The following is a 25987-nucleotide window of genomic DNA, read 5'->3' on the forward strand; positions in this document are numbered from 1 at the left end:
ATGATAAGTAAATGTAAAACCCAGCAGCGGTTGCCAATGCTAGTAACAGACGGTTAGGTGGTCTGTGCAAAAGAAAAACAGTGCGAAATTGTGTGTTGAGAATGACAACCCAGGAAGCACACCAATATTAGCCGAATATCGGGCCAACGCGGGCTGCGCAGTTCGCCATATAGGTCCCATATGGGTTGCCAATATTGGTCCCGCGTAAAAAGTGTAACCGTAGGCTCTCGCCATTGGGCCAATATGGGCTGCCCATATTGGCAAATCCATTCTGCCCGTATTGTGCCAATTCTGCCGTGATAATATCGATATGAGCCGGCGTAATAATAATGCTTTTCTTTTTTTCGGTATTATATCCAGAAGTAAAAGTGACGTTACTTATATCGTCGTTCTTTTATTTGTTTCGTGCTGATCTTCTATCTGAACCACGTTGCATCGCATTAGAAAATAATGCCTCGTCGTAAGAACGAAGAATAGGCACAGTGCCAGTCTCGCTCAATGACCCAGGTAATCCAGCAGAAGTAGGGTCATGGAGAACATGCTTCGCCATCATGCAGAACATCCCTCAGAAGCCTGCGTTCTGATCGAAATATCGTGACTAGACTGTGGACTTCCATGCACATGCATGTTTTTCGTTTATATATGCTTTCCTACGTTTACAATGAAAAGCAGTCTTTGTCCAGGTTTCGAACTGATTAGAAGGATGCTATATGCTACATAAGAACGAATATTTTGAACGCATAGTTTGTATCAAAAAACACGAATACTGATTGTTTTTTTTTTTTTTCATAATTCGGTAGAGACAGATGTCAGAGAACCAGCTTATCCAGAGTCTTGCTCTGGTGTCCCATTGTCGTGGAATGTTTTGCTTCCCGACTTCTTTGGCTAAATCGGGTTGGAATCCAGTATTTTCGACGCTTCAGAAATATTGTTGTTTCAGTTGCATTGTCTCCACTGCCCACTTTGCCTTCCCAGTGCCGTGTTCAGTAAACTTTTTCCCCCACCCTATAGGTGTATTTTGTCCCACTGCTTCAAATAGCTTCTTTAGCACGAGTCGCATGTAATGAAGAAGTAGCACGACAGTGGGGAAGCACAACAGATGCTTGTTTATACCCATACTATAGCATGTGTGATTTTGCAGCACGTTCGCTGACAGAATGCTAAAAATGCAGATCGCTATTTACAAGAGCAAGGAAAAACATCGCGTACTCTGAGCGCTTTCACTACAAGTTCTGGAGATTTTTAGTTTGCAGTTTGATGTATATTTGAGGGTTTTCAGTGTACACTCATCCGTGCTCTAGTGATAACTATTGCTTTGTACTCGTTGAAATGTGCGATGTTACAGACTGCAATGCCTCAGATATTCTCCCCACAATGTTAATACTCTCCAATTCGATGGACGTGCCGTTTCTGCTTTGGTCGACACTGGTGCTTCTCTCTGCTGTATCCGTTGGAGGAGCTATACAAATTGGCAACTCCTTTCACCAGCCGCTAATAAATATTTTCATAGGGGAACCCGTTTTGCCAATCGCAGTGCACACCACCAGGCTTAAAACTAAAGTCGTCTACTACCCGGCTAAGTTCCTACTTCTTCCTATGCTTGTCATTACGACGTATTTCTCACTTCAGACTGTCTGTGCAATGACAACGTATTCGTCGACTGTACCCACAGCGAGGTGCGTTCATCTGCTATGCCGAACTACAGCGATCTTGCACGACCTGGTGATTTATTTTAGCTCTCTCAAAGGCACTTTGAAAGAGGTCGCCGTTATGGGCCGAGATGGACAACATCACAAATAAGGCACCGGGGAATATGCGTCCTAGGCAGACTTCTAAGGAAACGGAATTCTAAGGGAACTGTGCCGACGTATGTCCGACAGCGTCTGAGGAAAACCGTGCAAACACAGCAGGCACCAGGGCTGAAACCCTGGTGCCTACATGTCCCGACGTGACATGGACAGCACGTCTACCACTCAGCCCCGTGAACTTGTCGTCTCTTGCGCCACCTCCTGTGGGGCTGAAATACAAACGCAATCGTCCGGTTATTGCGATCGTCCCCTCGCTGTCCTGTCGCGCCCAAGAAGTTACGTCCTGTGCTATTTCACAGTCGTTTTGCGCGCTGCTACGCGGGCCAAGCGATTAGCCGTACTGCTCTGCACATAACTGTGGCGCTGTGTATCACAATGCTGCTTCGGAGCCCCTGTCTAAATATGGAACAATACTTGCCAGCATCTCGTGATGTGAAACAAATCTGAGGGTTTTCTAGTACCGAGACCGTGTTCCTGTCTATATCTTGCATCGCACTCAGCCTTGGCTTCAGATAACGACTCCAGCATATCTTTTGCGCACTCTGCTGCAGTGAAATCTGGAAATATTATATCGGGATACATCGGGATACAGAAATAGAAAGCAGTGCTTGGCATTTCCGTACAAGAATCAGTTTTAGGAGTCTGCTAATGCCCTCCTAGGGATTGCCCTTCAGCATATGCTATATTGCAATTGATTTCATCTAGAGAAAGTAATAGATACATTTTTTTAAAATATGGTCACATTTAGCTGGGACACCCTATATATAATTATTTATATAAATATACAAGCTGACAACGAAGGTGTAGGAAGTAAGGAAAATTTATTTATTTAAAGCTGGAAACTGAAGGAGCTACATTAACGTTGCGGCGGAAGCCTCGGCTGGATATGTACTAAGGATCTACCTTGGGACATACTAAGGATCTACACGGATCGATAGCATCAGGATACATTTGGTACGTGGTACATAGTACAACATACACTCTGTACTAGTGCACGCGGTACTTGTTAAGAATTGACACAACGCGGGGTTTCTGCATAAAGGTGCCAATTGGTCATTGAATGTAGGCTGCATCATCAGGCGGCAAGCGCGTTACTCTCATCTCACAAGGACACGCACTCAGACTCTTATCCATTTAAGAGGAACGCTTAATAATCGCCCGAAGTAGGCGAAGATGCAAAGCATGTACAGTCAAAAAGCTCCGGCTATTGAAAGGTTTTTACTGGACTCACCTGAGAAACAGAGTGATACAAGAGCAAGGATAACTAGCTTCATTTTAGAATAACTTGCTTCGTCCAGCACTGACCCAGCATGTGTAGTGTACTGTTCAATCAGCACATGCAATGTTCCATACCCGCACGTGCCTATACGTACAGTCATACGTGCCGACAATCATAGCAGTAATGATAATGATGATTGGGCTTTATATAGCTGATAACCAACAGAGAAACTGAGACTATAGTGTGCCAACACTATCATAAGCCATAGTGTGGTTCATAGCGGGTTACTTATAAAGCACCATAATCATCATATCTGCCATGGAATTTTGCAGAGGCAAAGTTCCCTTCCAACAGTATCCTGACCTCGCAAATGGCTATGCGATACCCGGTTTTGTGAAGTACGCATGTCCTTCCATACTTCCTCGTTTTACTTGCAGTGCACATTTGCCTCAAAACCACGTCTCCGCATCTCAGCTGTGCTCTGCGGCCGCCGAGTTCGCAGTTTTTCAGAACTGCAACAGGGCAAACACACGCTCAAAGTCGTGTGCGCATACGACAGGCCTGACAGATGAGATATGATTTTACTAAGAGGTTTTCCGAAGGGGACCAGAGAAACACATCTGGCTCCACTCCGAACTACGTGTGACCTCATCGCCCATTACCTACAGTGGCGATGGAGCAAGGGCCAGCGCAGTGAACTCGTTGTGGGGTATTCCTATGACGGTGACCTTCTAGTTGCAAACACTGGAGAACATGCGTAGCAGAATCCGTCCCACACAAATTTTAATTGGAGACACTTGACATTAATTGATTAATTAACATTGATTAATGGCAGACACCTGTGTATCTGGTTCACTCCACGTCGCTTTTCTGATTGACGTTTTCTTTATTGCTTCATTTTATCCGGATGCCGACACTGCTCTTTCTTAATTTTGTTGCCGTTCTGTAGACTTTCTACAAAAAGGTGCATACCGGGTATAGACAAGAAATAGAGTTCATATTGAGTCTTTTGGACGGCAATCTACCACTTCATTTTGCCTCTGTATGACTGTTTGGTGCAGGTTGTCCATGGAGGTTCCTTTAATGGAAAAGTTGTACACCGTTTGTCCTTTGCGATTCTACATGTAACAGTCCCGTAATCTGTAATCCGATTACTGACCACGTGGCTCACTCCGGGCAGAAACCCATACTCCAAGGAGAAGTTCCAGAATCGTGACACGCGATCTACACGAGCCACTCACAGCGCTAACGAATGGCCAGCGCGGCAAAAATGTCCGGTAAATTGCGCATGCGCAGACCGATCTTTCTTAACCTCCCCTCCGTTTTTGTTCGTGCTCCCCCCCCCCTCCTCCAGCTTCGCATATTCTTTTCGGCTGTTGGTTATCAGTAGACCTGCGGTTAGGAGCACATGTCCCACATGAGTCGACAGCACAGTTGACACTTGAGCCTTCTGTTCTTTTTTTTTTGTCTTTTTCAAATAATAACCATGTTCAAGCATTTTGTCCGGCTTTCAAAGCGTATTGTTCTTTGAGACCGCCTCTTCTGAGATGCTCCATCATATCCATCTGTGCACAATCCGCAGTAAGTGTCTTATTGAGATTTAAATCATTGAGAGATAGTGTTCTTCCGAAACGCTTCTATTCGGTGTTCCTGATGTCAGCAGCACAGTCGACACGGAGTGCTTCTCAGACGATATGCTTCTTCAAACCCATTGTCCGCGCACAATATCGCTTCATTTTCAGGAGGTCGGCTGCTCTGTGTTGTTCTGTTACGTGAGCTCACAGTACAATGTAGTATGCTAAGGGTGGCTGCTTTTCTGTGACACTATGCTTATTGAAGCATATATGTTTTGCGAGGCGTACCGTTGTGTACTGTTGAAAGCGTTTGACATGTAAACAAAACACGGGATATTGTTTGCAAGCTTACCCAAGCAGCAAGCCAATATTGGTCCAATATTGGACCAATATGGGCTGCCCATATTGCAAAGCCCATTTTGCGCCAACATCGCCAATATTTCTGTGATAACACCAACGGGAAGGCCGTGTAATAATAAAGCATTATTCGAATTAATATCCACCACTGACATTACTTCACTCTTCTGTTTGCCTTCTGATTTTTGCAGATCTCATTTATCCATGTAGCATACAATTAAAGGAAAACACTGCATCGCCCCAAAGACGAAGAACGGATGGTACGCCCGTATTGCTGACGGACACAAGCAGTCCCACGCTGCGCAGGCAGGCAGCGTTTGAGCGGATGGCGTCAGAAGGTTACGTAACACGTGATTCCTCCCGGCAGGGTGAGCTAACTGACCACTGAGAGCCCAGTGCAACGCCAGTTATGTATACTAGAGAAAAAATAGCCGGAGCTCTTTGGCCGCACGTATAGCACATGTTTTAACTCAAACGTCGCCATGCCAGTACTGGACAGCTGTTTCGGCCTTCTTGGGCCTCATCAGCAGTACGCAGGCTGGCAGCGTTTGAGCGGATGGCGCCAGAAGGCTACGTAACACGTGATTCCTCCCGGCAGGGTGAGCTAACTGACCACTGAGAGCCCAGTGCAACGCCAGTTATGTATACTAGAGAAAAAATAGCCGGAGCTCTTTGGCCGCACGTATAGCACATGTTTGTAACTCAAATGTCGCCATGCCAGTACTGGACAGCTGTTTCGGCCTTCTTGGGCCTCATCAGCAGTACGCACGCAGGCAGCGTTTGTGCGGTTGGTGTCAGAAGGTTACGTAACACGTGATTCCTCCGTTAGTGTGAGCTAACTCACCACTGAAAGCCCAGTGCAAAGTCAGAGAAGTATACTAGGGAAAAATAGCCGGAGCTCTTTGGCCGCACGTATACCATATGTTTGTAACTCAAACCTCGCCATTCCAGTACTGGACAGCTGTTTCGGCCTTCTTGGGCCTCATCCGCAGTACGCAGGCAGGCAGCGTTTGAGCGGATGGCGCCGGAAGGTTACGTAACACGTGATTCCTCCCGTTAGTGTGAGCTAACTCGCAACTGAAAGCCCATTGCAAAGTCAGAGAAGTATACAAGAGAAAAATAGGCGGAGTTCTTTGGCCGCACGTATAGCATATGTTCGTAACTCAAATGTCGCCATGCCAGTACCGGGGAGCTGTTACGGCCTTCTTCGGCCTCATCAGCAGTACGCAGGCAGGCAGCGTTTGAGGGGATGGCTTCAGAAGGTTACGTAACACGTGATTCCTCCCGTCAGGCTGAGCAAACTCACCACTGAAAGCCCAGTGCAAAGTTAGAGAAGTATACTATGGAAAACAATAGCCGGAACTCTTTGACTGCACGTATATCATATATTCGTAACTCAAACGTTGCCATTCGTATATGCAGTATATGCAGTATATATACTCATTGATCGATGCGACAGCACCAGAGGACACGTGTTTCGCCGTGTTCGCGGCTCGTCGGCCCTGGGTAGCTGCGCATCGTTCGGGATTGGCAAACCAGGGGTCACTCAGGGGTCAGGGGTCACTCGCTCGCTGAGTGACCCCTGGTTTGCCAATCCCGAACGATGCGCAGCTACCCAGGGCCGACGAGCCGCAAACACGGCGAAACACGTGTCCTCTGGTGCTGTCGCATCGTTCAATGAGTATCTGTTTCTCTACGTGCAGCCATAGAAGCCATCTTAACTGTAAGTTTGAATTTCAAACACGTCTAGCATCATTTACCTATTTTTTTAATGGCTTTCCCCCCTCTTTATATATATATATATATATATATATATATATATATATATATATATAAGTGAAAAAAAAGAAGCATATGCTCTTTGGCTGCACGTTGAAGGTATGTTTATAAGTCCCAAACGACGCCACACCAGCATTGGACAGCTGTTTCGGCCTTATAGGCACTTAATCAGCAATGCGTAGGTGGGCGACGTTTGAGCGAGTGGCGTCGGAAGGCCACGTGGAACGTGATGTTCTCCCGTCAGGGTGAAAAACTCACCTCTGAAAGCCCAGTGCGAAGCCAGTAAAGTATTAAGCGAAAAAAAAAGCATAGGCTCTTTGGATGCAGGCTGAACATATGTTTATAAGTCCCAAACGTCGCCACACCAGCATTGGACAGCTGTTTCGGCCTTATTGGGCCTTCATCAGCGATACGTAGGCGGGAGACGTTTGAGCGAGTGGCGTCGGAAGGTCACGTGGAACGTGATGTCCTCCCGTCAGGGTGAGAAACTGTGAAAGAAGTGAAAAAAAAAGCATAGGGTTATAAACATATGTTCAACGTGCAGCCAAAGAGCCTATGTTTTTTTTTTTATTTAATACTTTACTGGCTTCGCACTGGGCTTTCAGTGGTGAGTTTCTCACCCTGACAGGAGGACATCACGTTCCACGAGACCTTCCGACGCCACTCTCTCAAACGTCGCCCACCTACGCAGTCATTATTTGGGTCTGTGGAGTGCGGTCGCCGCTGGCTTACAGCGACTCGGCGTTCTGATCATGATCAAGGTGAGAGGCATATCAAGTTCTAGTAAGCCCACTAGGACTGTACTGCTCCCTCGTAGCGACTCTTCTGGAGTTTCAGGATTGTTCGCAGGGTGTGGCCCGTACAAAAAGCAATCTCCCTTTTGAGCGTTGTTATCTGGTATGTAAGGTAGAGTTTGTGTAAAACAGGCTACCTCCATAGGTAGTTATATTGCTTGATGACAATACACACATACATTTAATACATGCCAATACATATATCTAAATAATCTCCCAAACACGTAATCAAGTCATTCTGTTCTGTGTAGTATAGCCTTCCTCATGTGCTGTTGTTGGTGGGATTGTGGCAGTGTGTAACTCCCACATTACCGAAGCTGTCGGTGACGAGGATGAGAGTATGTTGTGTCCTCAGACTCCGAGCGCTTGGTGATCGATGAGGACCATAAGAGAGCGCAAGAGGGTGATAGGGATATTCGCGCTTTTGTCGCTAAATGGACGGTCCTCAAGTTAAATTCGCTGTATTTTGTTTTCTTTCAATGTCTATGTTCAGTCTTGCAAGCTTAAACATCCGGGGGTTTAGCAGAGAGGCCAAGCAGGTGAGGTTGTCGATTGGGCAAAGTTGGCTGGTATGGAGAATCTCCTTCTTCAAGAGACTGGTTGCCTTTCCGGGCGCATGATCAAGACCCTTGAAGATTCACATAGGCTAAGAGCTTTCTTCAGTCTTGGCTCGCCACACAGGGCAGGCGCGGGTACTCTAGTGTTCTCGTCGTTCCGGGGTACCGTCCGATGGTGCGACACAGACACCGAAGGTGAGGTGACGGCTCAATTTTAACTGATCCCGCTAACATTCAGGAAGCAAAGCGTGAGCGGTGCACGGTACTGGAATCACCTCGCGACGAAGCTGTTGTCAGCCGAGAGTGTCCATTGCACGCGAAACAAAAGGAGCATGTTGTGGTTTTATTTGGTTTGCGGACTAAGAGTTGATGAGGAAAACGACGTGAGCTTATTCGTCTTTGTGTACGCCTGCTTACGGTTCGATTTTTGTTTTGTTTTTTTTACTGTTGGACGATGTTCTACGGAGTCCATTAAAGATAGTCTTATAGAGCAGTGCTGCCAGTCATTCTTTTTCTGAGTGGAAGCTTAGGTTTTCACAACACATCTGGTGCCGAAACCCGGGAGACTGACGGCACTGCATTCTAGACTTCAGTTTTCGTTTAGAAGACAGTCAGCATGGAACGTCTGAAGCATAAGAGGGCTGCACGGCGTGCACAAGTAACCAAGCTGGTGAAGGAGGTCGTCGAACTACGCAGCGACCAAACAGTTAGTACAACTTCGCTTAAAGGATTACTGGCCAGACTGTTAGCTAACGAAGGCGACCTGAAGAAGATTGAACCTCTGATCAAGGAAGATGATTTCGCTGCCGAATATGAAGCAGTTATCGACTACGAGGAACAATCGGCGAATGCCATTGGAGAAGTCCAGGCCCGATTGGATGAACTTCTGCTGACGGAGAGGCCCTCTACAGCCGCCACGCCACTTCAAGCTGCGCCTTCTACTACAGCGAGCCAGCCCAGCCATGGTGGCATAAAGTTGCCGAAGCTACAACTTGACACTTTCACAGGCGAGTTGACAAAGTGGTTGACTTTCTGGGAATAGTTCCGAACAGCTGTTCACGAGAATGGAAGGCTGTCGAAAATAGAGAAATTTCAGTATCTGAGGACACTGTTGAAAGGAGATGCTGCATCGGTGATTCGAGGTCTGCAAGCCACTGAGTCGTGTTACGACGACGCAGTGGACATCCTGAAGCAGCGTTTCGGAGATACCGCACGAATCGAGAGGGAATACCTGACCAGGCTGAGGAAGCTACCCTTGGTGAAGTCGACGTGTGATCTATTGGGGCTTCGACTTCTCTATGACCACGTTCAGGCGAACATGAGAGGACTTAGTGCGTTAGGCGTGCCAATTACAAGCTATGCCTCCATGATGGTTGACATCCTTTTGTCATCACTACCCACAGATATGGTTGTGGAATACCAGCGGATGGCAAAATACGGCACAAAAATACTTGAAGACAACGGAGTCGATCAAGACGGATCAGCACTGGATCGCTCTGAATCTAACACAGGGATCGAGGCAAAGGAGCAGAAGGAGCTCTCAAGGGTGCTGCGTTTCATTCGTGTGGAAATAGAAAGCCGAGAGCTCTCTGGACTCAAAGCCCGGTATGATTCTCAAACTGGTCAACGCAACCCGATAGGATCGAGAAACCGAAAGGTACCAACTGGAGCGGTTCTTCATGCAGCGGTGGGAGTCGATACCAAGTGTGTCTTCTGCGGAGCTGGCGACCACGAGACCGCAACGTGTCCAGCGGATTTTCCAATGCCGGAAAAGTTGGAGAAACTGACACGTCAAATGCGTTGTTTCCGCTGCACAAAGAGAGGACATCGCTCTAAAGACTGCCGTATGAAAAAGCCGTGCACCATTGCGGGCGACGACACGCACCGTCAGTCTGTGGCACTTCGAAGGAAACTACGCCCAAGACGACAGTCAACGAGGTGGTGACCACGACAAACGTCACGGCAGCGAACGGCGTGCCAAAGAAACAAAATACGGAAGTGCTACTTCAGACATTCCGAGCGTGGGCGTCATCAGATAAGGAGGGTGCACTTGTCCGAGGCATTATCGACGGTGGAAGTCAGAGGACTTTCATACGCGACGACATAGCCAGGAAATTGAAGCTAAGAGTTATTAGGGAAACTACACTGCAGCTCAACACCTTTGCCAACGAAACCGCGTCGAAACGCGTACGCAGATGCAAAGTAGTCGAGGTTCGACTCAGGAGTCAGCATCACCCGAAAGAATACGTCGTTCAAGCCACCACAATTGACTTCATCTGCGAAGATCTCGCTGAGACTCCCGCGAACGACGACTTCGTGAAGGCTATTCGCCACACTGGAAGTTTTATCGCTGACGACATGCTAGTTCCGGGTGTGAAACATGAAGGTGGTATTGGACTGCTAATTGGCTGCGACGAGTTGTGGAAGTTGCTGACCGGTGATGTCAGAAGATGCGAGAACAACGAGAAATTAGTTGCCATCGAAACCGTTTTCGGATGGACCTTTCAAGGGCCGTCTTCAGTATCAGGCTACTGCGCCGAGCGGTCGACGACAGCCGTCTGCGTGTTGAGAGCTGGAGTTGGAACGCTGACAGAAGACGACATTCTGACGAAGTTTTGGGAGTTAGAAAGTCTAGGCATCACGGGCGACGCCTCCAGCAAGACAGATCACGACACGGCGGTTTTGGAGGAATTTGAGCGCAACATTCAGATGACGGACGGCCGCTATGAAGTAGCTTTGCCCTGGAAGGCACACATGTCAGCCCTAGAGAACAACTATGAGATAGCGAAGGACAGACTATGGAGCCTAGTCAGACGGCTAGATAGAGACGGCTTCAGGGCGCAGTACGACGAAGCGATCAGAAGCTACATCAATAAGGGGCATGCAGAAAAGGTGACTGAAGACGATAATAGCTTCAACACTCGGTACGACATGCCTCACAGGGCCGTAATAAGAAACACTTCAGAAACTACGAAAGTCCGGATAGTTTTTGATGCGTCGTCCCATAGCAAAGGGATGACGTCTCTGAATGATCATCTGGAGAAAGGGCCGAAGTTGAACGCCGACCTGGTAGGCGTTCTATTGCGGTTTAGAAGACACAAGATTGCGTTAACGGCAGACATAGAGAAGGCCTTTCTACAGGTAGAAATTCGTAAGAACGACAGGGATGCACTGAGGTTTTTGTGGTTTTCCGAAACTCCAAGACCGAATGAACAATGCCCAGACGTGGAATGCTGGAGGATGAAGCGAGTGCCATTCGGGACCACAGCAAGCCCCTTTCTTTTGGGTGCTACACTGCAGCACCACTTCAAATGCCTTTTGACATCTGACAGGGAGCTGGCCAGCTTACTATTGGAGTCGTTCTACGTGGACGACCTCCTTACTGGTGCCCCCACAGTGAAAGAAGCCCTGGAGATCGTCCAGAAATCTCAGGACGTGCTGAGACAAGCGGGCATGAATTTGACAAAATGGACATCTAACGCCGAAGATTTACAATCAATGTTCGATCGTAAGAGCGGTGCCTTAATCACCGAAAAGGAAAAGCCGTTTGCAGAACCGGCTCAAAGTAAGGTTCTGGGAGTGGTGTGGACCCGAAGCGATGATCAACTGAGGTTTTCCGCAAATCAACTTCTAAATGTCATCGCTGGCATGCAAGAAACTAAGAGGTCCGTGCTGCAGGCCTCGGCAAGAGTCTTCGACCCGCTAGGCTTTCTTTCACCGTATACCATTCGCGTCAAGCTCCTGTTTCAGGAGCTGTGGAAGACAAGGTTGGATTGGGACGACCCACTCCCGAGCGATCTGGCAAACTCTTGGCGCTTATGGTGTTCCGAGCTGCCCAAGCTGTGTAACGTCGCTGTGGACCGGTGTGTGCTGCCGAAGACAGGTACACGATACTGCTGCGAGCTTCACATATTCACGGACGCATCGCCACACGCGTATGGAGCATGTGCATATCTGAGAACTGTGAGCGACACGGAAGAAACTAAGGTGCGGCTGGTCTTCGCTAAGTCACGTGTCGCGCCGCTTAAACAGCTCACCCTTCCCCGCCTGGAGTTGATGGGAGCTTTGATAGGTGTACGCATTTCTAAACTGCTACAGTCGTCGTTGAAACTGGCCAAGTGTAATATCAACTTCTGGACTGACTCCACGGTCACGCTGAACTGGATCAGAGGCGACGCGAACAGATGGAAGCCCTTCGTTCGCAACAGAGTTATTGAAATTCAAGAAGGCTGCAACAAGTCTCAGTGGAGGCACTGTCCAGGGAGCGACAATCCGGCAGACTTGCTAACGAGAGGATTGCCCGTCACAGCATTAATGGGGGACAAACAGTGGTTCGAGGGTCCGCCATGGCTTTCTAAAAGTGAGGAATTTTGGCCAATATCTACTGAAAATGGCTGTGGTGACCTCAGCCACATCGAAGAAGAAAGGAAACGTGGAGCTATACTGACGACGTACGTCCAAGCAACTGTTCCTGCACTGCTTGACCTCGGAAAGTACAGCGATTATCAACGCATAATACGGATCACAGCGTGGATACTGAGATTCATAGAGAACAGCCGTGCGACGTCGAAGGTTACGGGCCCGCTGACAGCTATGGAAGTTGAGAAGGCTGAGATGTTCTGGATTCGGCGGGCGCAAAATGAATCATATCCGGAGGAGTTCCTCGCTCTCCGACAGAGAAGAGAGATCGCACAGGGATCAAAGATTGCACGATTACGACCGTACCTAGACGGAAAGGGTGTGATGCGTCTATCGGGAAGACTTCAGTACTCGGATAACCCCGAAGAGGTGAAGCATCCTATACTGATGGCAAAAGAGCACCCACTATCAGCACTACTGGTCGACAGCGTCCATCGACGCGGACTACACAGCGGAGTCCAGACAACATTGATGATACTGAGAGAGCGATGGTGGATAACTCAAGCGAGGCAGCTAGTCAAATCTACCCTCTACCGCTGCAAGGTATGCAGGAGACTCCGTGCGACTAAGGCAACAGCCCCTATAGCTCCATTGCCCGTTGAGCGCCTCAACCCAACTCACCCTTTCGACACCACCGGCATCGACTTTGCTGGGCCTCTGTATCTCAAGACTAGTTCGGGTTCGGCGAAAGCGTACATTGCGCTGTTCACTTGCGCCACAACAAGAGCTGTGCACCTCGAACTAGTTACACACTTGACAACCAACTCTTTTGTCATGGCCTTTCGGAGATTTATTTCAAGACGCGGGGCACCTTCTACAATTTACAGTGATAACGCGCTCACTTTCAAGAAGGCGGCCCAGGACATCAAAAAACTGTGGACTGTTGTTAGAAGTACGGATGCACAAGACTTCGCCGCAAAGAATCGCATCAGCTGGAAATTCATTGTCGAAAGAGCTGCCTGGTGGGGCGGTATGTGGGAAAGGTTGGTGCGATCGGTGCAAACTTGCTTGAGAAGAGTACTCGGACGTCAATGTTTGACATCCGAAGAAATGACTACATTACTTCACGAAGTGGAAGCAGTGGTCAATTCACGACCACTTACCTATCTACACTCTACGCCTGACGAGCCGAGCGCTTTAACGCCTGCACATCTACTGATCGGGAGAAACTTGTCAGCGCTTCATGAAGTCTCTGCCACAACTGTGGTCCCTCGATCAAATTCTACGGTAGTCAGTAGAAGATGAACACATCGACAAAAGTTGGCTGACCAATTTTGGAAGAGATGGAAGCATGAGTATCTCCTGGAATTGTGGTCAGCTCATCAGTCGGACCCCAAAAGCAACACAACGAGACTGTCTCAAGGAGATGTTGTGCTAGTACAATAGGATAAAGTTCCGCGGCACATGTGGAGACTGGCCCGGATAACCCAGCTTTTCAGAGGACGAGACGACCTAGTGCGGTCTTGCGAACTGCGACTTGTATCTGGAAGGCTGACTCGACGACCCGTCCAGCTACTGTACCCGTTAGAAACAGCAGAAAAATGAGCGACGAACTTTGGCTCATTTTTGGGGGGAGGATGTTGTGGTTTTATTTGGTTTGCGGACTAAGAGTTGATGAGGAAAACGACGTGAGCTTCTTCGTCTTTGTGTACGCCTGCTTACGGTTGGATTTTTGTTTTGTTTTTTTACTGTTGGACGATGTTCTACGGAGTCCATTAAAGATAGTCTTATAGAGCAGTGCTGCCAGTCATTCTTTTTCTGAGTGGAAGCTTAGGTTTTCACAACAGAGCATATGGACTCAGGGCCGCACACGCAAAATGACGTTTGTGCGTCTGTCTCCTCAATGACGAGGGCAAAGTGTCTCAGCATTGAAGTCCTCCCGGTTGAGTTCTACAAGCGCTTCGTGAGCGTAATTGGTTCTTGCATGCCTCGGGTTTTTAACATCTACTTATCCCAGGGGTTGCTATCCCCTAGTACGCAGAGTGTTGGTGTTGTTCTGTGTAAACACAAGCTTCGGAAACTGGAGATGCTTATATTTTACAGACCAGCGATTATAAAATAATAGTTAAAATTCTTCTGTTACGCGTTTCAGCTCTGTTGAGAGAAGGTGCTATATCCTTACCAATCATGTTCTGTCCCCGGCAGGTCCTCAGCCCTTCATAGAGTCGCTCTTCGCGATGCCATCCACTGGATTAAAAGTGGTCATCCCCCGCTGTGGTGGCATCCTTCGATCAATCCAAGGCGTTTGATTGTGCGCGACACAAATACCTATTCTCTCTGCTACGGCATACGGGCTCGCCATTGCTTGGGTGAGGTATGTGGAAACGTTGTAATAGGGGCGCTAGGAGCGTTGTCTCTCTCGCTGGCCGCCTGTCGTCCCCCTTTTATGTAACTTGTGGGGTCTGTCATGGATGACCTCTCTGTCCCGCCTTGTACGCCATCGCCATCAACCTTCTACACAAGAGACCGTGCTGGCTTCCTGTTACACTGGCACTGCCCAATGGATGCCCTCTACCTGTTTTTGCGTTCGGGGATGAAATCTGTGTGATCCTTCGCCGCGAGTGTTCCCTAGGGCCTGTTTTGAAGGCGTTTGAAGATTACGGAGCTGTTTCAGGCGCAAGACTGAATAGATCAAAAAGTGCAGCACTGTTTTTGAACCTCCAGCCTTCCTGCAGAGCTCCTGTCCTTGTTCCAGTGAGGCAAGACGTCAAAACTCTTGGTGTGACTTTCGATTGCACAGGCATATCTAGCGTAAATTGACCACGCGTGTTTTATCGTTGCAGAGCTGTCCTGCGGCAGCTTAAGGTCGTTGATTTGCCCATCAGTTTTCGCGCTCACCTGCTAGTGACCTGTACTACAGTTGCTTGTGGTTCCTAGGAGTCGTTGCCACGCCGCCACCACTAATCGGTACTGCCGTCACTAGGCACGCGTTCCGTTTTTCTCGCGTCGCGATATTCCGCTTGCACCGTGCACGTGTCCAGGGCGTTTAGCGTTGTCGGTGGTGCTCGCCAAGTACCTTGCACCTCAATCGTGCATTTATTTCGAGGCATGGCCTGATGTGGATGACTGCCTGATGATTGTCTGATGTTTATGATTGGTGAGGCAGTCCTGCCTCACCAATACAGTGACTCCGTTGATGTTGTAAGACATTTACGACTCAAGGTTCCTGACGCTGACATCCAGTTATGGGCTATCAGCGATTTTTATACGGCTATAAGGAAGTTGCAGTCCTGTCCCGCAGCCCCTGCGGTGGCGACGAAGCTGCCTTGGCGTCGATTCACTGCGGGCTAGCTAAATGCCCGCCGCGCCTGTCCTCAGTGGAAGATAACCCACGATGTTCTTCGTCTTCGCGAGCGATTGCGCCGTTTTCATATTTCTCGTACTCACAGTTGCCCCTCTTGCGGAATGTGTGAAACGGTCGAGCACTCTTTTGGGCGTTGTCACGTTCCTGTTTTTCCACGACGCGCGTTAACACAAGTACTTCTGCTCTCGACTGTTCCCTGGGCCACCGTGCGGCTCGTAGAACGGTTGCCGGTTCCGCGCACTCAGCGTAAAGAATTTTCTTTATTAATTAAGGAGATAAAAAGAAACAGATATTAAGAAACAGGAACAAGGGCGGACACAGAAGACACGCTAACTTTCAACCAGGTTTATTACAATAGATGTGGAAGATCTTCATAGGCACATGCATCATCCGGTTATCCAATGGCAGCGTTATACATACCAGGTTTTTGAGTTGATAAGGCCAAGTTGCTTATCTGTGAGAAGCGCTGTTGATTCGACTACGTGGCGTGTGTGCAGGTCCTTTGGAAATTTGATTGTTTTCGTGTCTTTATACAACGGCTCACATCCACACACACCAACGTGATGTGCCAATTGGGAGCCAAAACCGGTATGGATAACGCTGCCATTGGATAACCGGACGATACATGTGCCTATGAAGGTCTTCCACGTCAGTTGTAATAAACCTGGTTGAAACTTAGCGCGTCTTCTGTGTCCGTCCTTCTTCCTGTTTCGTTGCATCGAGGGAATAGAATATATTACCTGCCGGGGTCGTCAAGGCAATATCGCTCGTGGTTCTGTTTCGGAAAATTTTCTGAATAGAGGCTGAATACTCTAACATAGTTGACTGCAGAGACCGCTGCACTGTCAAAACCAACTCTCAGGATTTTAACCTGAGGTCTTACAGGGATTCAAACGGTGCACCGTAGGTTGGACAAGCTTTTAAAATAAGAGCGACACTCTTGGATCTGTTCAAGCTTGCTCCGGAATCTGTACCGTAGTCTTCAAATGCTTGCAACACTTGCTCTAGGGAACTCTCCCGCGGAGTCTGATGGAGACATCGTCAACGGTGGACATTTATTAGGCAGCCTTACGATAACTGGGACAGAACGCAGTCTCTCAAGGAGGGGGTTGGTTGCAAGGGCATACAACGCGGGGGAGAGAAGGCATCCTTGTGAGACACTACACGTTACGTCAAACGAAGACTACATACCACCAGCTACGGAAACGACACTTTTTTGCACCTTTGTATAGTACCTCAACAAAGTGCTCAAAACCATCGGCGATACCCGACGATCCTGACGTCACTTGACTATCTATTAATTGTATGTTTGTGCTCTTATTATGTTCTTTTTGTTTCCTTGCTTTGCAAGCGAGCCAAACGACTGGATGCTACCGACTGGGCGAAACCACCCGGTGGTTTGACAACGATACGGATGGGAGAGTAGCATCTTGGAGCTTGAGCTTGACGACAAATGATTTCGAATTGTACATGTTTACGCGCGGCTACGTCGTATTGAGCGATCGGACTTCTTCCGTCGATTCACTTTGGAACCAATACTTGATACCTGCAGGCATTTTTAATTTGCTCGATCGACCGCCAACACGGTAGGCTGGCGTGCAGAGAACTCGAACGCCTTGTGAACGCCATTGACTTAAAGGGACCGAAAAGTGAAAAATAACCCCCATATTTTTGCCCACTGTCGTGCACAACATCGTTGTTTGATAAGATACAGAAAGCATTACTTCTCAATTCGGCATATTTTTTATGTATAAATATTTTGAAGATGGCCGGAACATGGACGGTGCTGCCAGCGAACGGCGAAAAAGAGCAACTTGGGTTTCAGGTCCAAGGTTCCCAGGGATTGGTCAACCCTTACCACGTGAGAGTTAATTTTGTAAAGAACAAAGCTGACGCACATTATCTTACAGCTAAACGCCATTTTAAAAATGACGCTCACTTCCATAGTCTTTACGTTAATAAAGCATTCAGCTACTTCGCCGCTACGAGCTACGATCCGCCGCGCCATCTGCAAGGCCGTCTGTGTTATCGCGTTTATTGTTTACGTCGTGGGTGGTCGTGTTGGTTGCGCGAAGAGAAGTGAATGACATGTTCGTCGTGGTTGTGTCAATTATTCGAGAGACCTACATATGCCTGGTGTAGTTTTGGTGTTCCGGGATGCAAAAATCATGTTTGTTCACCATCGGCGGCGGGAGTTTTCTACCACAAGATTTAACAGGAGAGTGCGCGAAAGCGAATGTGGTTCGAAACACTCGGTTATTAGATGTAGCAGTCGTGTCGTGTGTGCTGTTCTCATTTTGCTGCCGATGACTACGAAGATGCCGTAGAAGGCGAATTGCGAAGACGTCCGAAGCACACTGATGCTCAGTACCCAGTGATTTTGCTTCACCGAGGTGACGAGTTCAACACAACGTCTTAGGTATGTACCATTCGTCACACATGTATAAATTATAATATAGCGACGACGTATTCCATTTCACTTATGTTATCCTACTTGTCCCGTACTCAACATTGTCAACATCAACAAATTTAATTTTAGGGGCCTTCCAGTGTTGAAGTGGCGCAAGACTGCTTCGTGTGTGTGTGATCCAGGCACTGAAGTTGACATGACAGAAATAGCTGAAAGGAGGTACGCAAAGTCCACAGATGGAACCACTAGATTTGTTACGTGTTGCAGACTTTGCGACATTTTTTTAGTCTTTGGACAGGTGCAGAACATTAGTGTGACGTCAACAAGGGGAGAAGAAACCGATAAGAACTACTAGCTTGTTTGAAGGGTATAAGAATACTTCCTGTTGAGATGTAGTTATGACTTTATGACTAAGGAACGCTAATTAATTTTCTAGAGATGCATCCTCTACACTTGAATGCCCAGTGAAACAGCAAACGTTCGTTGTCTTTGAAGCCCCACTACTGGAATTGTTCAATGTGTGTCAGAGCTGCAGTGAGCCATGCAAGGTTACCACATCATATTGGTCCTAAATTTGCAGAGTTCCCCTATCTAGGACGCAACTGTCATTTCTCTTTATTGCTTTTCCGATCCTACCTTTTCGGAGATTAATGTGATTCACCATACACTGCATGGCACTGCCTTTCTCTATACTCATGCTTTCGGTTTCTTGTTCTGTTGAATAAATCTTCACTTGAGTTTGCAGCCATCACGCTGTCTACTGTGTTTGCCCCTCGTCAACATTGATGTGCTGTAACGGTATAGCACATCAACATGCCAACAACTTACCAACAATTACCAAACAACCTTGCCTAGTCCTACTTTTGGATGGAAACTACACGATGTGGTAACATCCACATATATAAAGTTTTAGTCGACGGAGATTTGCTGTTTTTGTACAACCTTCATTGTACATTTCTTTTGTCTCACTTAGCATGCCTGAAGAAATGTTCTGATCCTCATCAAGATGACAGGTCATTCTTTGATCTGCAGCATTATTGTTCCTGTAATCTTTTCACCAACAGAGAATACAAAAGTGAACAAATGGTAAAATATAACTAGCTCGTTAAATTCAAAAGGGAAAGACGAAACTGTTTATACTTCTCGTTTATTTTGTTGCAGGTTTTACAACTCTATCAAGTATGTCTAAACATCAGAGGGCAGGAAGTCCAACTCTGTTTCCTAAGTCCCTGGACAATAAAAAAGAAAGATATAGTTTGAGTTGTGACAAAATGTTGCTTCTGCTCTTATATTATATTTCAATTAAATGTTACGATGCATTTGTAGTGTACACTGAAGCCAGTTTCAATTTGCAGGGCTGTCAAAAGTACTTTACAAATGTACATCTGAATTACAGTAACAGAAAACTTATGCAATAAATTATTTAGCCATTTTGGAGCACTATGCACACCAATGGTGCATGGTTAACTTTGAACCCAGATCAAGAGTTAATAATACTTGGAAGTCAGCCCTCAAGTCCTTCTTTACAAATGTTAGTTGGTGACGTGATAATGAATCAGTTACAAGTACTCCGTTTCGCAAAGTTAAGTGTTAAATCCTGGTTCAATTATTAGTTGACATTTGGAAACGTGGTCACTAAGAAGTATACTAAAAGGTTATGAACACAGTTCAGCTGAATGACACTGATGAAAATTGTCTTACTTACTCCTCACATATACAATTGAGACATGAGTATAACCTACAAATACATCTATGCCCACAGGTTATTTAACCCTCCAGGAACAAACTAGTAATTATAATATGCTGTGACAGCAAACAAAAAGCAATGAGAAAAACTTGCAGCAAACAAGAAATGAAAATCTGCTGATAACGTTTTCTACAGGTCAACGCACTGATGGGAAAGCATCCCTAATAGCATGCATGACGCAGATCGAGATCCAGTGGAGTACTTTCTATTGTATTTTCTCAGAGCACCCCCATATCCTTCTTGTGAATGGCCGACAGGTGGTATAACGGAATTTCCTGCGGAAATAAGGGTTTTCCGTCCAGTTTGCCGTTCAAGTAGCGCGTAAAGACCACACGGCGCTGCCGTGTATGTTGCTATGCTCTTCGGTTTCTCGGATGTATGTAAAAGACACTTGCAGTACTTCGGTGTCAAGGCACAGTGTTTCGAAATATTCGTTAGTTCTGATGCAATCGTCTGTTCTTTTCACACGCATTCTCTGCCTCTCGGTAGCAAAAACCGTATTATCCATCCGTAGTATCCGTCGGTTTGCATTTCACACATGAACACCAGCACGACGAAAAACCAGCGCTTGTTTCGGCTTGCACAAGTGCTTCTCCCTGATACATGGAATTTTCACAAAGCAGTCCATGTTCACGGCACGGTGAGCTACTGCTGAGGACGAATGTGACTCCGATTGATCTCTGGACGAGGAATCTTCTGCTGCGAAGAACACACTTTCCAGCACGCTAACGCACGAACAACAGTACTGTGTGCGCGACAGTTCTCGAATGTGAAATTCATGCGCACTCATGTTCAAGAGGCTCGACATTCTCGACGTAGAAAGTGGCCACGAATGCCCACTGCCATTTTCGTTTTCGCCGGATAAGCGCCCGGAAGTGCGCGTATTACATGCGTCCTCGACAGATGGCGCGGGGTCATGCAATTGTTGACAGACTGCACGGTTTCCTACTAGGTCCCTGGACATGCAATTATGGAAAATTCGATTACAGAAAAACTACAGCGACTTCAGCGGAGTTCTTTGATATTCGAACTTTTGAAGGTTCAAGCTTTTCGCTGAACATAAAGTTTCGATAGGTTTATATTCACTTTTCGGTCCCTTTAAACTGATGCCAGCTCTCATGTTCATGGCGACAGATACGAATTCACTTCGTTCAACTGCCGTCGCCATCACAGTAGCCTGTCTCGCTTCTATGTGTCTCCTGGAGTGCTGATGGTTTTCACGTTTCTGATTCCTATTCTGATCTTTCTTGCTCAGGTATAAGCACTCAAGTCATATCCACATCAGAAAAGCATCTGCATGGGCAAGCAACTCTGAGCGGTTGAAGGACCTTGATCTAACGACATACCAGATGCCATAAGTCCCTCTGTGACGGGTCAAGAGGCGCCTACGCAAGCAGAAAAGAGATATGGACCTGTTCTCTATCATGCTGCATCTGTCAGTGGGTCCACCTGTGCAGTCAATATACGGTTGCTCTACTGTGAAATCTTACACTTGAGACATCAGCTATGAGTGAACAGAAAGTTGCTTCGCCATAGCACTCGAACTTCAGAAACGATGTTAATCTCATATGCGTGTGTGGCTGGCCTACAGCAAACTCCATATTTGTAACTTAAAAATGCCTATCCCCCTCCCCCCCCCCAAAAAAAAGAAAGCTTATTGTGTGACAGGAACAAACTTCCTCGTTTTCTTATTGATTTCACTCGACAGGAACGAAAGACGACACCGGCAAACCAGCGGAGCGCGGAGGGGGAGAGGGCAAGTGAGAAATGGAAAGCCTTGCCAGCGTCACACGTACGTCGCCCAGGGAGACAACATAAAGCAAAGCGAAAAGCTACTCAACCGTCGTCCAACGATTACCACGACGCTAGGGGTCGCGTGAGTTTTTCGCAACAATAGAATTATCCTTCCGTTTTGATCCGGCTGTCAGGGAGTTGCAGTCGGGTCCCGCAGCCCGCGCCAGTACTCAATGGTCCACGAAGGTATTCTTCTCCGCGAGAGAACTACGCCGGTCTCACATCTCTCGCTCTGACGGTTGCCCGCCCTGCGGGACATGTGAAACAGCAGAGTACTGTTTTACGTTCGTTTTTATGCTGTTGCGCCTGTTAACACAAGTATTTCAGCTGTCGACTGTCTGCCTTGTTCTTATCAGTGGGTCGCACTGGAGGTCAGTCAGTTCAATTTCTTAGTCTATTCGGCAGGAACTTATTAACAACTGCTGGTAAGAACGCGCCAAAAATCTCCGTTTCAAGTCCCCTGGACTCTGAGGATCCTCACTCGAATTTCCTTGGGAGGTTACCAAACCTGCGACTCAACTAGACCGTTGCTTTTGGCATTGAAGGCACCATATTACAAATCGACCATGTAGGGTTTGCACGGAACTTTCGGTGGGAATGTACTAGTAATACCAATGCAGTAAAAACCAGACGCAAGGGCAGCTTTAGAGAGTCACCAGTGAAGACGAAGAAAGCAACAGATGGACGGACAGGGAACGTGGAACTTTCAACCAATTTTCATGTGTAAAGATTGGTAATGATCAAAGGTTGAAAGTTTCACATTCGCTGTCTGCGTTTGTGTTACCTTTGTCGTCTTCGCTGCAAATTGTCATGTGCCAACAACCCACCTCCCACCCCGCGGGGTTCCGAAAGCCTCCTTTGTAGAACTTAGGAGTTAGGAACTATATTTATTGAATAAGCGTAGCTGATGAGTCACTCTTTGCTTAATACTGGACCGATGTCTCAAGAATGCTCACTGAAGAGAAAACCCTTGAATAGCGCCACCTGTGTACGAACTAGGTAGCCGAGAGTCATTCGTGAGACACCCGGTATGTTTAAGCTCAAAGCGGCATTTCGGAAGTCTTTTTTTCTCCCGATATCGTCAACCAGATTAAAACAGTGCGTTTGAAACCTTGGCACAAAGCTGTACGTATATATTGTTTCGGGTAACAGCTGCATTTCACGAAAGCAAAATGTAACAACACACGCACACATACGTAGGATGATGAGGACGAGGGCGATTCACCGCCGCTGAGGCGGTACACTGCCCTATTGCGCGTCCTGAGCGGATATAACGGAAATGTAACAAGAATATGCTAACTCTCTGCAAAGTCTGCTCCAGATATCCCGTTCTTTCGTTGAATACGACAATAGGTGGAGTTGACAACGGCAAGCTTATTTCCGTCGTGTCCATTCTTATAACCAGTCAATTACGCGAAACTTATTGTCTGCGTTTTTTCATTGAATTTTGTGAGTACTATTTACATCTTCACTGAGACATGGTGACGAGTATTTTGTCAAAGTGTGTCAGTTTATAGGGCGTCAGCTACCCTATTATCTTGTGGTTTCGCTATTCTGCTCTGTACACATTCAGCCTATATGTCGACTCTCATGCCGCTTAACTCAGAAACTGTTTCAAAATCATCGTCTTACTATACTTCCACGACGATAGTTCATACTATGGCACACTAGAGATTCAGCACCCCTCATACCGCTATAATCAACATTGGTATTTCACTTTTCGAAACTCAAGTGTCGTCGTCACTACATACCGCTACGGTGGTGCCAGAGGCGAAGTCCCTGTGCGAGAGTTTGTACACAGTATGTGTTTGAAACGAAGCGTCGAACCGAAACATTTTTCGGTTTGTTTCGGCTTCGGCTTCGGCCATAAAGGTTCGGTTCCGGTTCAGCTCCGGAGCTGAATCGGAGAGCTCACATATATCGATTCGATTAACCGGCTCAGAGGCTCTACACCGGTTGCGACCCTGTTCGAGGTTCTGATATGCAACAAAATTATAGGACCATATTCATCCTTTCCACGAGCAACGGGCAGCCAATCTAAGCAGACAGACTGCTCGAATCCCCCCCCCCCCCCTCCTTCACCCTCCCACACGAAACCGATCCCGTAACCGAAGTTTTTATATTGGTTCGGATCTGGCTCAGCTCCAAGGTGGCGCAGTAATTAAGCTTCGATTCCGGTTGAGTTCCAGCTAAAAATTACGGTTAATTCCGATTTTCGGTTTCGGTTTCGTTCGACGCTCTGGTTTGAACAACGCTGAGATGCCACAGGAAGCCTGCCCATGAAGTTGGCCATTCTTTTTTTTTAACAAATACACATGTTTTCGGGGTTTCCTTTGGATCTTACCGGGAAGATTTCTGAAAAACCATTTTCTTAAAAAGTGTCGTTTCGCCAGGCTTAAAATAGGCACGTGATTATACCAAATTGCTGTCATTGGTAATTTATGTTATTGGTTATCTTATCCTCCCAACAAGTTTAACGTTTTCGGGGCAAAGGGAGCTTTTTCGCTCGATACAATATTTCACAGAATGCTGCCACCAGAACCATTTAACTCAAGTGTCGTCGTGATCGCGTACCGCGAGGGGAGTGGCAGTGACGAACATTTTTATTCTAAACGCATCCGCCACACCAGCAAAGTTGGATAACTGGCACTGATGGTATGTAGCAGTAGCTAGACTCGAATTTCGCGTTTGCGGTGATTGCCGCCGTAATTCTACACGATTATGGATCGTCGTTCAGGGAGAGGCCGGGTCAGGGCGCGTGGGAGGTTCGGAGACTCCGTGGTTTCCTAGTGATTCGTCGCTGGAGAGCATGGAAAGCGCAGTTAGTGCGGACAATGCAGCGGTAGAGTCCCGCCACGGTGTTAAGAGGAGGGTGTCCGATTCTGTGGTTGCCCTCGGTTCTGATGCGATGAGTGGTGTAACGGGCTCAGGGGCTTTGCGCTCGCCCAGTGGCTTGCAACCAGGAAGTGTTGACAATGATGGTCGGGGCGTGAAAATGTCTCGCACCGCAGTCAAGCGCCGGGCGTCTCTCCCTGTGGCATCTGGGGCACTGTTGCCAGTTGCTTCTTTAATGCTACAATGAGTTATTTCTTCTTTTGCCTTTGGTTTTTGATGGCCTGCTCTCTGGCAACGCTCAATTGCAGGGGCTTTCGCAGCGGCCGAAAGCAGTTTTCCGTTATTCAGTGGGCACGTAGTTTAGGTGTTGATGTCCTCTTGCTTCAGGAGACCCGCGTGTTATCGGCATGGACTATTAGGCACTTAGTAACAGACTATGGGGTGCGCCCTTTCTTCAGCCACGGATCTCCGCATCAGTCTGGTGTTGCAATTTTATTATTTCCTTCATTTCGAGGCGACGTACGCTGGTATGATCGTGATAATGATGGGCGTGTCATTTCTGTTGAATTACAACTCGGCGGGTCATCCCTTCGAGTTGTTAATTTGTATGCCCCAGCTCGGCGGGCTGAACGGGCCGAGTTCTTTCGAAGTCTCGACTGCTTCTTTCTTGGCAATTCCAATCTAATTGTTGCGGGAGACTTCAACTGCTGCATTGACGGCCATGGTAGTGGTCGTCGCCCTATAAACGCGGAGTTGTCTCAGTTGGTCCGGGATTTAAGTCTTGTGGACGCTTTCACGCACTTGCAGCCGGGGCAGTACCAGTATACCTGGTCCAACTCTCGTGGTGCACATAGTCGTATTGACCGTTTCTACGTGTCTCCCGCACTTGTGTCGCGCATGAGTGTGTGTGCTGTTGTTCCGTCTGGGGATCTGTCGGATCATCAGGGGGTTTCTCTCGTCCTTCATGGCTTCTGCAATTATCGCGCAGGATCAGGATGTTGGAGGCTGCCTGTCACGCTATTGGAAGACTCTGAAATTCGCAATGATGTGAAATCATGGCTTGAGGCTCGTTGTGCGTCCCCTCCTTTCACGCCAGGCTGGTGGGAGGAGACGAAGATCGGGGCCGCGAGGCTTTTTCGTCAGTGGCGGGCGAGACGTGCGCGTGAGGGTCGGCAGCTAATGCAGCATCTACGGCAGGTGCTATCTATACTGCGCCATCCGGGGTCTAGGAGCCCTGGAAATGACGAGGCCATACAGGAAGTCCTGCGAAGGATTTCTGCCTTGCAAATGCAGGCCTGGGATCGCTTTGCCTCGCTCCAGTCAGTTGAGCGTTGGTCACGGGAATCATGCTGTTCCCGCCTCCTCCTTGGCCGTTACTATCGCCGCCCTC

General features: G+C 47.6%; 1 protein-coding gene across 1 annotated transcript; it reads left to right on the plus strand.

Moving 5' to 3' along the window:
• The first annotated feature begins 8704 nt into the window (after nt 1–8704).
• On the plus strand, nt 8705–14756 carry LOC135376050 (uncharacterized). The gene is made up of 4 exons (XM_064608652.1): nt 8705–9095; nt 9141–9932; nt 9980–13477; nt 14653–14756. Exons 1-4 carry the CDS (start codon nt 8705–8707, stop codon nt 14754–14756), a joined length of 4785 nt encoding a protein of 1594 aa, XP_064464722.1.
• The last annotated feature ends 11231 nt before the right edge of the window (nt 14757–25987 follow it).

This window comes from Ornithodoros turicata, unplaced genomic scaffold (assembly GCF_037126465.1).
Source record: "Ornithodoros turicata isolate Travis unplaced genomic scaffold, ASM3712646v1 ctg00001005.1, whole genome shotgun sequence".
Lineage (NCBI taxonomy): Eukaryota > Metazoa > Arthropoda > Arachnida > Ixodida > Argasidae > Ornithodoros > Ornithodoros turicata.

Bases quoted from the DNA above. Each gene is read 5' to 3' on its own strand.
- LOC135376050 (XM_064608652.1), top strand. From the start codon at position 8,705: ATGGAACGTCTGAAGCATAAGAGGGCTGCACGGCGTGCACAAGTAACC. The intron at 9,096-9,140 runs GCGAGTTGACAA...AGTTCCGAACAG, and splicing joins ACAACTTGACACTTTCACAG to CTGTTCACGAGAATGGAAGG. The intron at 9,933-9,979 runs GTATGAAAAAGC...ACGCACCGTCAG, and splicing joins ACATCGCTCTAAAGACTGCC to TCTGTGGCACTTCGAAGGAA.